This window comes from Eublepharis macularius, chromosome 13 (genome assembly GCF_028583425.1).
Source record: "Eublepharis macularius isolate TG4126 chromosome 13, MPM_Emac_v1.0, whole genome shotgun sequence".
In the NCBI taxonomy this organism is placed as follows: Eukaryota; Metazoa; Chordata; class Lepidosauria; order Squamata; family Eublepharidae; genus Eublepharis; species Eublepharis macularius.
Genome location: NC_072802.1, coordinates 29,404,380 through 29,416,755, shown reverse-complemented (window position 1 = coordinate 29,416,755; position 12,376 = coordinate 29,404,380). Strand labels below are relative to the sequence as shown.

The following is a 12,376-nucleotide window of genomic DNA, read 5'->3' as shown; positions in this document are numbered from 1 at the left end:
TCCTTGCTGTTTGAACTTCTTCTTTTTAATTGTGATCTATCTTGAGTTTTAGTGAGAAAGGTGGATTATAAATAAGGGTGTCAGGTGGGGCCTGAAGATCTTCTGGAATTACAACTGATCTCCAGATGACAGAGATCAGATCCTGTGGAGAAAATGGCTGCTTTGGAAGATGGACTGTATGCGATTATACCCCACTGATTTCCCTCCCCTTCCAAAACTCCACCATTCCCAGGCCCCATCCCTCAAATTTCCAGGAATTTTCCAATATGGAATTGGTAACTCTAGTTATAAATGAAGTGAAATAATTAAAATGTGTGAAGTATTTTTGTGAAAACCAGCTGCCATCCCTAATAATTATGACACCACTCTGTGACGCTATCATTAGTTTTGGCAGAGGCTGAGGTAAGATTGCCAGGTCTCCTGGGTCCAAACCAGGGCATGAGGGGTGTGTGTCTTGGGGTATGTGAGCTTGGGGGTTACTACTGAGCACACAAGCAAAGTCATTTTTTTCCCTTTCACTGGAACTTAACAGCCTACATGCTGTTCGTCGGAGTATTTTATGAATGATTTATAACTGCGTAAGTAAATATGGCTAAATCACATGTACACTTTTTTGTCTTACCTGACAGTAGGATCTTTAATTTCTGTTGTTCTGAAATGTTCCGTAGCCAGTCAGTCCAGGGAGTAATATACTGATTATGGAGTGAAACATAACAGGGACAACGAAAAACGGATATGGGCAATTGAATCAACTTGATCTTCACAATAATTACAAAAGCGTTTCTCGGGGGATTGTACTATAACGTCCTTTCATCTCAGCAGAAGGTATTGCATTGTGCCTAAGAAACATGAAAGAGCAGCGATACTTGGAACTGTTAAATAAAAGAAATATGTAGACAAATCAGACATTTTCTGATAAGATAAATGGAAATAAATAGGAAAGCATTTCTGGTTGATTTAAAAGAAAATAACCCCTCATGAAGGCCTTCCCTTCATTGTCGTGCTGGGAATGACATCATTCCCAGCATGACAAAGGCTTTTGAGTGTGTGTGGGGGGGGGTGCTCCAGAGCTCCCGGACTCATTCCCTGCACACACACACACACACACACACCACAGCCCGGTAAGCGGTGGTGGGTGGCAGCAGCTGGGAGTGGGGGATCCGTTGCTGCCACCAGGGGACTGGGAACCCTAAGCTGAGGAATGGAGTGGCCTTAGAGTTGCCAACATACAGGTAAGACATGAGGATCTCCTGGAATTATAGCTGATCTCCAGACTACATAGATCAGATCCCCTGGAGAAAATAGATGCTGTGGAGGGTAGGTTCTATGACATTATACCCTACTGAGCTCTCTCCTCTTCCGAAGCTCCACCCCTTCCCAAACCCCACCCACCCCCAAATCTCCAGGAATCTCCCAACCTGGAATTAGCAACCCAATTTCAGCCATCCAGCAGAGCATGCTCTCACCAAAGAGGGAGTGGCCTGGGAAGCAGGGAGGGTTATCTGAGCCCTTTCCCATAAACCAGAATGGTGGCATCCAGTTAAGGCCCTTGCTTGCTCCAAGGCTGAAAGGGGCAGGGGAAAAGGAGGAGGAGGTGCATGGGGCTTAGGGAGTCCAGTTACCTACTTCGGGTGGGCATTCTCCTGCCAGTTTCCCTTGTCTCCAAGGCTGTCAGGAGAACAGTGGGGAGCAGAAATGACACTGGCAAAACCAGGACATGATATCAGTGTGTCAGCTGACGCTCTAGAAACTCTGTTGTATTACCCTTGCCAGCAGTGTTACCATAGAGTTTCTCGAGTGTCAACTGAAATGCTGATTTCACATTAGGGTTTTTGTCGGGACATGTAGTATAATGTCAAGTACATTTCTTGCCCTGGGGGTGCCAGATAGTGGCCTGGCATTCCTAGTTGGGCTGATGTGCTCTTTGGAAGGGACTCCTCATCCACAATAGAGACCCCACCATCTCCCATGTTTGAAGCACTAGAAACACTGGCTCGGTATAAACTTTAATGTGTTAATGAATGTCAGGTGTGTGCTACCGATACTCAATTATTATCCATTGATTGAAACCCAGGCTACCCACCTTTTTAGAGAAGGCAGAGCAGGAAAATCTGTGCTGCTTTAGGTAGGAAAGCAGAATAATGTGGCTTCATCTTTCAGAATGCATGAAAATCTGAATTACACACTGGATAAATGACAGCAGACAGAGGACCTGCATCCTTTATTACCGTTGCCACATTCACGCTGCTCTGGTTCGGAATATGCTTGCATTTAATCTGTTCCCAGCAGTCGCTAGCTTGTGCTGTACAAATTGCACATTTTACATTCAGTGTGCTAATTTTGAATAAGGGAAAAATAGATCTCTCCCTCTTGATAACAAAATGCAATGCAAAAAAAGTCATTTCAAACTATAGATATTAATATGCATTGTTTTAAGAGCCTTTGCTATCAAAATTTTGGCATTGCTCTGTGTTACTTTTACTGCTGTATTCGTTTGACACTAGGATGGAGTGCTGGGGCAGTAGCCTGAATGTATGTTCAAAATATTCCTGGTGTTTTCTGCCTCTTTACTCTTACAACTGTTGAATCCAGTTAACATTTAAGTCACTGGAGCTCTCCATGTCTGGGATTTAAAAGATGAAAAACTCATGGGTTGCCAGAATGTGTCAGGTGCTTGAGTTGTTTTGATGCTGCTTCTTTACCATTAAAAAAAAATAGCCAATGGAAGGGCTGATGAGAGAAAAACTGCTGCTATAATATGCTGTCATATGTTGCCTGTCTAGAGAGGTTTAACAGGAGGATTCCAGCAGCTGTAGCCAAGGCCACTGAGGTTGGGATGCTGTGGGGGTAAAATTCAGAGAGTCCAGGTTTCTTGGAAAGCTGGACAATGTACTTCTAGTGTTTGGCTAGAAATCTAGCAGCCTCTGAGGTGAAGGAAGGGGACGAATGTGTGACGTTGGTATTGTCACTGCGAGCCAAGCTACGAGAGATGAATTACACAAGGAGGAGCAGGTGAAGGGAGTTGCAGTGTTAGCTGGGAAGCTGAGTTTTAAAAGAGATAAGAAGGCTTTGTCAATTTTCCCTCTCTATGGAGCAAGGGAGATGCTGCTCAAAAGGTTTGTTTATTTCCTCTTTGCCTCTTAGAAGGGGGAGGTGAAATTGACAGAGCCTTTGGGAGGCAAAGAGGAAATTAACAAACTCTCTGAGCAGCAATCTGTAGAGAAGGGAAATTGATGGACCCTTCCAATCTCTTTTAAAATTCAGCTTCCCAGGTAACATTGCAACTCCTTTCATGTGCTCCTCCTTGTGTAATTCATCTCTTGTAGCTTAGCTCTGTCTCTCACCCTTGCCTATTTCACATGATGGTGATAAAACAGGACCATGTACACTGTCTTGAGCTCCTTGGGAAAAGAATAAGATATACATTATTATTATTGGTATTATTTATGCCATTTGTAGTCCACCTTTCTCACTGAGACTCAAAGCGGGTTACACAGTGTGAGATTAGTACAGTCGATATAAAGGACATTTCCATAAACAATGCCTAGGGTAAAATTAGTACCCTGTACCTTGGATATATGGTTGCCAACTCTAGTTTGAGAAATTCCTGGAGATTTTGGGAGCAAAGCCTGGGGAGTGCAGGGTTTGGGGAGGGGAGAGATCTCAGTGGGGTATTATACCAGAGACTCCACTCTTCAAAGCAATCATTTTCTCCAAGGGAACTGATCTCTGTTCCCTGGAGAGCAGTTGTAATTCCAGGAGATCTCCAGCCACTACTTGGATTATTGCAACCCTACTTGAGCGCTACGGTATTGTTGGAAGAAGAGGCATGGAATGCACAGGGCCGGCGTGCCCATTGAGGCCATGTAGGTGGTGGCCTCAGGGCACGGGGTGCCGGAGGGGGTGCCATAGGAGGCACAGGGGGTGGGAGCACATACCATGGAACTGCAGCCTCCTAGCCCTCCCACCCCATGCTGCCGCTGCCGCCAGCACATGCCCCAGGCCGGGCGCAGCAGACACGGGCAGGCATCTGTGGCGGCGCAGGGCAACTGAGTGGGAGAGCTCAGAGACCACCAGCTCGCCATCCCAGCCGCCCTCCGCAGTGATCAGGCCGGCGGGGCGCACGCCCCGTGATGATGTTATACATGACATCATCACTCAGGCAGGCACATGTGTGCGGGCGCACGTGTGTGTGCGGGCACCCGGCCCACCAGCCGGCCGCAGACACTGAAAACCCTGGCGCCGCTGCTGGGAATGCAGCAAGCTTACTGAAGCTATACAGGCATGTGACTGGATAGGAAACCGTCTGAGAATGTTAGTTTCATCCCGTTGAGTCCCATAATGGAAGGAAAGCAGAGTATGAATGTAGTAAGAATGGTGATGTTACCATTAAGTCATATGACTTGTTTTCTTATGATGATCGGGTTGTGGGGGCACAGTCTGTCTGTGGCGGTCCATTATGGCTCTTTGCAGCTCTGACTGCAGACGTTTTCTAGCTATAGAAACTTCTGAGGAAATTTGGTCTTGCAAAATGAATATGCTTCATAGTCCCAATAATTATCTGCTGGTGCCATGCTTCATATGACTCGTTACATATGCATTCGTTGCACCATAGGAGACTGCTCCACAGGCATGCAGAGGAGAGCCATGTGCTCTACAGACATTTTGAGCACTGAGAGCTTTGGACTGGTGCATATAGCTTTAATAGCCTGATCCTTTCAGTCCTTTTAGAGGGAAAAATCCGACTGTGTTCAATAGTATGTATTCCCTAGTAAGTGTGAATTGGTATATAGACTTAGAAATAGCCCTAATGGAACTGGCCTCTATCTAGCACAGATTTATGCCTGTTGAAATCCAGGAATTGGTGACCATCTTACTTTGTTGGGTTTTAGTTGTAGTGTGCTTGCAGTTCAGTGTGCAGTGTAATCCACTGACTTATTTAAAACTAACAGTGTGTCCCTTAGGGGGAAAAAATGGTTCCAAAACCCTGACGCCACACTTACAAAGAGTGTTTAAAAATATTTTTCTACATCGTTAAAGAAAGCCTAGTTCTCCTAGGCTGTGATAGTTTTCTACTTGTAAGATTTGTTGCAAGATATAGACCCTGCACTTAATATTGAATTTTAAAAAAAATCATAAAGTTGTGTAATTTCCTTTTTATAGTTAAAGCAATATTCCACACGGCATACTGCTATCGGTATTTTATGCTGTTTCTTCTACTAAAAATTGAAGAAGCAATCCAATGTGTTAGGACTGCGCTTACTTTGGTAATTCTGATGATCCATCAGATTCGATAGGCCAATTACACTCTATTGACTTATCGGCTGGTTGCTTAAATCCCAAAATGGTGCTCAATGTAACCAACCGTTTTAATTGTACTTTTCTTAAGTCAATGCAGCATTTTTTAAAAATTTAATTATTTAATGTAAGTATTTTTGTCCTGCATTTGGAACGAAAACTTGAAGGGTATTAACAAAATGTTTGCCCCAAATCAAAATAAAACCTCAAATTACATTTCAACACACACACACACACACACACACACACACAAAGAAAGTTGCTGAGGCCAATCAAAGCAAAACAGTCAAAGACAGGCAAATTGGCTCATTTCAGACACCTCATGCCTTATGAGATGAAGGAGGACACAGATCCAAAAATGAACCACATTTATACCAATCACAGATGAATTTCTCCCCCCGCCCCCCAAAAAGACATTTAAATTGAAAGAGTATCAGCAAAAATCCTTATCAAGGCAACCATGACCTCTAAGAACTCTCTGAAAACAGCTACCTTGCCCCCCTAAATGCTTGCTTTTCTTTTCAGCCTTTTCCTTTCCCAATTTGTGTTATCATAACTACCTGTACACTTTGTAAAAACAGGCAGTGTGTACACAACTAAATTCATTTGGATTAGTTCTGAGTTAATGAATCAATCATAACTTTAAACCCAGGCAGAAAGAAGCATCAGGGATTTGGATGTGAGGGTGTGGTCCATCAAACCAGTCTCCAACTGTGGTTCTATTGTATGTTTGAATGGATGTCCATGTTTAATCCTGTACGTTTTTCTCCTTGTGGTTATATTGTACATCAACATGTTAAGTTGCTTTTTCACCCTCGGTCCAAATGCTCCTTACACGGAAGTGCTATATCTTACAGTAGTGTGTTGCAGGATATTGCAAGCCTAATCTTATGTATCAGCATGACTGTTTAGGAGAGGAGGAAGAACAGTTTGGATGTTCCAGGAGGAGTGAGTTTCTGTTTTAAAATTGCTGATTCATTGCAAAGCATCTAAATAAACTTTCTCATTTTGTTTATTTCCATGGCAGCCCAAAACAGCTCCGAAAAGGACCTTTGGATCCATTACAAATGAACAGGTAAATATACAAAAAGCTAGAAATCTCTTAAAAATAAATGTGTAAAATCATTTTTTTGATTTTGAATGTGTAACATTTTGTCATGGTGCACTGTAGCATCTGGCCCTTATTCCAGATTTCAGGGTTATGATCCAGAATCTTGCAATTTGAAATATTATAATGCAAAATGTATAAACATTGATATTTATAAGAGAGTCATATGTTCTATGATGCTGGGTTTGGGGTTTAGCTGGCCCCAATATATTGGTGATATATTCATCTCGCTTACTCAGTTATTTATGATCTACAGCATGAATGCATGAAGTGCCTCCACTGAAAAATAATGTATTTAAAGATGATGCCATGGGTGAGAAGAAATCCCGTGGTGTGTGTGATCAAGTGGCTTGGCCACACATGCCCATTTTCATTTGAAAGGGCTGTGGCTCAGCTTGCAGGAAGCCCCAGGTCCAGTGCTCAGCATCCACAGATTCCTGGTGGAGGCATTTCTTTACCCAAGACTCTGCAGGGCTGCTGAGCTGACACTCAGAGTAGACAGTAGATGGATCAAGACTCCACCCTACATGCAGAAATTTCAGATTCAACACCTGGCATCTCCAGTGCAAAAAAATCTCAGGTAGCAGGTATTCACGAAGTCCATTCTCTGCATGTGACCCCAGTGAGCCAACACTAGGTAATATACACCTTGGCTTATAGAAATTTAGATTGTGCACTTCCCAGGGCACTGACCAGATATCTTTTTTGGGCTTTTTTATAAAGCACAGGTAACATCAATGGTGTTCTATTTTTAAAATATCCTGCTACTATTAGCCAAATACTCCACTTTTATATTACTCAGGGTTTTATTAAGATGTCTTATGCTGGATTTAAAGAAGCATATCTCCAGCCCCTTTATTCTGAAGGAAAGATAGCTCACTGTGGTAAATAACGTAAGAGCTGCATCCATCCGTTCAGTTCCTCCCCGTCCCTGCCCTGCTTTGGTTGCAAAATCATTGGAATTCTATATGCTGCTTATTTTCCCCCAGATTGGCAGGAAAACGTAGCAGAAGTGGAAAATGGGGGGGGGGGCGAGCTTCCCTCACTTCTCTATTTGCACACAACTTGACAGATGTGCACTGACTATTCTGTCATTAGCTCCTGCAACTACAACACACAGATTTTTAATTCATGCAAAGACGTACTCCATTTAGCTTTTCTTCAACAACTGCACATGACAAAAGACACATTTTTTTCATGACAGTACATAAAATCTGATTTCAAAGAAAGCATAACTTCTATGAACTCATTTGTGACTAGAAAGCTTTAAAGGGGGGAAATAAGGTGTTATACAAGAACACTTGGAGAAAATTCCTCTCATTTCCATGGTTAATTTCAAATATGACATGTTAGTATGGGACAGTCTACCTGATGCAGGTTTGCAACTTGGAGCGCACAACACCAGAGCAATTAGATGTACCCAGCTATCCTAGTCAGTTCTGTATTATCCACTGTGATTGGCATCAGTTTTCTAGGACCTTTTTCCTAAGGAGCTACAATTGAATGGTGCAGTCCTAAACAGAAACACATCCTTTTAAATCCATTTAAGCCAATGGACTTTGAAAGGATTGTCCTGTTGATTTCAAATCCATTTAAGGATTGTCCTGTAAATTTCAATAGCCAGGCATGAGACAAGGGGATAGGCAAAGGAAAGGAGGAGCGAATGTGATCAATTGCAATTTCTCATAGGCTTCGTGATAACCTAAAGTGTTGCTTGTGTATGCCCAAGTGTCTGATTTAAATCTAGGACTCTAGGAGCATCAGGATTCTAATCTGAAGAACCGCGATTGAGTCCCCTCTCCTCTGCTTGAAGCCAGCTGGGTGATCTTGGGTCAGTTGCAGATCTCTCAGAGCTCTCTCAGCCCCACCTACCTCACAAGATGTCTGTTTCTGGAGATAATAATGACATTGACTTTGTGAACTGCTCTAAGTGTGGCATTAAGTTGTCCTGAAGAGCGATATAAGCACAAGGGTGTTGTTGTTGTTATTGCTCTTGCTGTTCTTTGCGCACACCAAGCAACAGTAAAAAGGTAACTTTTGAGCATGTACAAAACTGCCCTTGCTTCACCAGTGAGTAAACATGCCACCTTTCACTCCCCCACACACTGTGATTAGGCAGAGGACATGTGATCGTTTTCACCTGTGGGGTTAAATTACCATTGATTTTCTCTCATGCTACTTGAGTAAGCACGTAACCTTTTTTAATGTATAGGTAAATTGGAAGAAAGGTGTTTACAAATGAATGTGCCTTTTATCCAATATAGGTCCTATATTTGCATTGCACACTACTTTGAGCAAAAGATGCATTCATCTTCACTTGTGAAAATAACCTTGTGATGTTTCCGGTAGAATTGAGTCCCCACGCAACACCCTGGCTCCTTAGACTTGAGCTTTCTCTGATCAGGCTTACAGGTGCAAATACCAACAGCCACTGGTGATCTTGAAAAGCAAATGGGAAACTGGATGCCTCTTCTTATTGCTCTGTTGTCCAGCCCCTGTTTTTCACCTCCATCCTCAATGCCTTGCATTTATCACTCCCTCCCTTGCTCCTGGTGAAGTAGGGCTGGCACTGTTCCCTTTGGAGCCTGTCAGCACCATTTTCCATCACTCAGAGAGATTGCTATTGATGAATGCTAATCACTTCTTCCTCCTTAGGGAAAGTATTTGCTGCTGCTTCCCCCCCCACCTTAAAATTACATTTCTAGGCTTGGGTGCCCAAAGAGATACCATCTCACATGAAGCCGATTTGATTCCCCCACCAGCAATATTCAAACATCATTCTTGCTTGCCCTGCGCAGAGAAAGATGTGTTTGTAGTGTCTATCTCCATGCCCACACATCTGTTTTGCTATAACAGGAGCATGCCATGTTCAACAGAACCTATTTTGGGATCCTTATTATTCAGTGTGCAAATGTAATGGTTGCATTATTTTTAACACTCAGAATCTAATTTTCACTGCAGCCATGAAATGTGTTATGATGAAAAGAGAAACAGTGAATTACCTTGATCTTGATTTGTTTGTAATAATCGGATGCGACGTGGCCATTTCTGATTCAGACCATAAATTTAAAGGCACAGGATTTAAATTTTGTGCAGTATAAAACTCTGCTCTTGTCGGTTTTCATTTGGCCATTCATCTTATCACTACAGCACATGAAAGAAGCAGATACATGATAAGCAAGAATGATCCATGATAGAGAAGGCTGTGATAAACGTGACACAGAGCTAGAAGTCCACACAGGTGCAGTTCATAATGTGCAAAGCTACTGGGATGCCCGCATGGCATTGCTCTGTGCTCATATGATGCACTACCAACTGATGTGAAAGACCCATGATCAGATACCCCATAGGTTTAACAATTCAGCTAGTAGCTGTGGATGGCTGAACTAGATTATGGCTATGGTGGGAATTGATCCCCCCCCCTCTGAAACTGTTTCCTGATTCAAATTGACCCCTCTTCCTGGAGTGACTGCTTGCTCTGTGAGATGAAAACATGTGAGTGCCAGTATAGTGCATGAATATGTTCAATATGGAGCAAATAGCCACATGAGGGGGCTATAGCATAGTGGTTAAGTAGTTCAGCTGCCAAGCAGCACTCTGTTGTTTCAAATCCCACTACTGCTGTGAGCTCAGCAGGTAGCCATGGGTAAGCCACTCCTCTCAGCCCCAGCTCTCCAGTTGTATTTGGGGATAATAATAACATTGACCTTATTCACTGCTCTGAGTAGGCACTAATCTGTGTAGAACAGCAGGATGGTGATGATGATGATAGCTGCACTTATATATTGCTCTTCTAGACAGATTAGTGCCCCACCCAGAACAAGTTAGTGTTATTGGTGAACAAGTTAGTGTTATTATTATCCCCACAATACAGCTGGGGAGCTGGGGCTGAGAGGAGTGGCTTGCCCAAGGCCACCTACTGAGCTCATGGCAGTAGTGGGATTTGAACCAGTATATACATGCAGTTTATCATCATCATCATCATCATCATCATCATCATCATCATCATCATCATCCATTTAAATCAGGGAAACGGCAATATGGGGGAGGGACTTAGTGATAGAGCATCTGGTTTCCATGCAGAAGGTCTTAGGCTCAGTCTCAAGAATTTCCAGTTAAAAGGATCAGTTAATGTGTAAGACCTCAGCAAGCAGACTGGGGAGTTGTTGCCAGTCAGAATAGACAACACTGACCTTGATAGACCAACAGTCTAATGCAGTATAAGGCAGCATCATATATTTAGCGCCACAGACCAGATCTAATCAGTCTCTCTCCCTCATCCAAGGACTACTGTTAGCATTAAATAAGAGTAACTGATGATGGTTCTTTTCCTATCGTATCTAGAATGGTGCCTGCAGCATCTGGATATGATTGCAGAGCTGGGCCACATAACAGGTGTTTAAAAGGAGGGGTGTTGTGTTGTGATTATTGCTTTTCAGCCAGGAAGGAATTCTAGCCCTCCTGTGTTTAAGACAGGCAAGGGAAGAGATGCTAATGAGGAAGTATGAGGTCTTTCTGGTGGATGCATGCCCAGTATGGAGGTGAAGCTTTTAGATGAAATATCATCGCTTTCTGCCCTACCGTCTTAACCTGTCTTGCAAAGAGGCCTTCTTTCAAACAGTAATAGGTTTTCTAAAATGGCAAAGCTTTTCTTCCCTCTAAGAGGATCCCGGTGTCTTATCCAGGGTAAAAAACCCCCGGAAAACAACCCCTCTACCATTTCTTCTCCCCCTTTTATAATAATCTTGAAGCTATTTCACACTTTCTATTGCTTCACAGGCCAGCTGGCATTTGCTGCAGTAAACATTCAAAGTGTGAAGGGGAAGATGCTTGTCTCCAAACACTCAGGAACCCCAGCAGAAATGTTCAGTGGAGCTGCATTTGCTGACATTTAATTCGCTCAAAAACTTCCTGCACCCTTAGGAAGGAACTGCACACAATGTGTCGTCCCACAGTACCTTCTGCAGATGGATTTTAATTTTATATGATACAACCACTGGGGCTTTGATTTAAAGGGGAAGATCAACACATGGGGAGAGGCACATGGGGAGAGGGCTTGTACTCCTTTCCCACTGGACTGATTTTCAATCAAAAATTGCCTCAGGCACCCCTAATTTCTTTCCCTGTAGGAACAAAGTGTCAATTTTCAGCGGGTAAATGGTCCCAGCAGTTGTGTTGTATAAAAACTTTAAGTCTGTCAAAAGAATCACAGAACTACTCAGAGCATTTAGTCCCATCTGCAGCACACAATGGGAAAAAACAAAACAAAACAAGATGGATTCTTGTAAGTCACTTTCTCCCTCAAGACGGGAGCAGTCTTGTTGATCGATAACAGCTGAAATGGTTCCTCTTAACATAATTCAAGGTAGTTGAGACTCTGTATAAAATCTTGTTACCTAAAAATTTCTTATCTAAAGTATTCTGTCTGTTAGCATTTTTTTGAACAGGCTCTCTAGTCATTACTATCATCCAGCTGTACCAATATCTACCAACTTTCACTGTTGGAAATAGCTTCATAAATGTCAAGCCATTGGGAATTTTGAGAGAAAAGTTCCTTTGAACTTCCTTCTCAGTTGAATCGCCATGACAATTCAAAGCAGGAAGGACCGCACAGGATAGAATACAGATTCACTGTGTAAACAGCTGATAGCATCAACTTGGTAAATGAGACCCCAAAAGTCATTAGTTTATTTCAAAGAAGCATAAAACTGTGGTCCTGTTTTACAACTGAACTTAAGCTTACTCAGAAGTAAATCCTATTGATTTCAGTAGGATTTATTTCCCAAGTCAGTATATGTATTGAATTGTACCCTTGGAACTTATTGCCACCCACACACAGAGGATGGTATAGAGAGGCAGCATTGTATATTGGTTAGAGTGGTGGCCTAGAATCTAGGTGACTCAATTACATATCCCCGCTCTGCCATGGTGATCTTAGAAACTCTCAGCCTAACCTACCTCACAGGGTGG

General features: G+C 42.8%; 1 protein-coding gene across 1 annotated transcript in view; it reads left to right on the top strand.

The window, feature by feature from the left end:
• PCDH11X (protocadherin 11 X-linked) overlaps positions 1-12,376 on the top strand; it is an 871,923-nt gene that overhangs the window by 57,338 nt on the left and 802,209 nt on the right. The window contains exon 2 of the mRNA XM_054996791.1: positions 6,326-6,373. Coding sequence (XP_054852766.1) covers positions 6,326-6,373 — 48 coding nt within the window. The remainder of the gene's footprint in view (positions 1-6,325; positions 6,374-12,376) is intronic.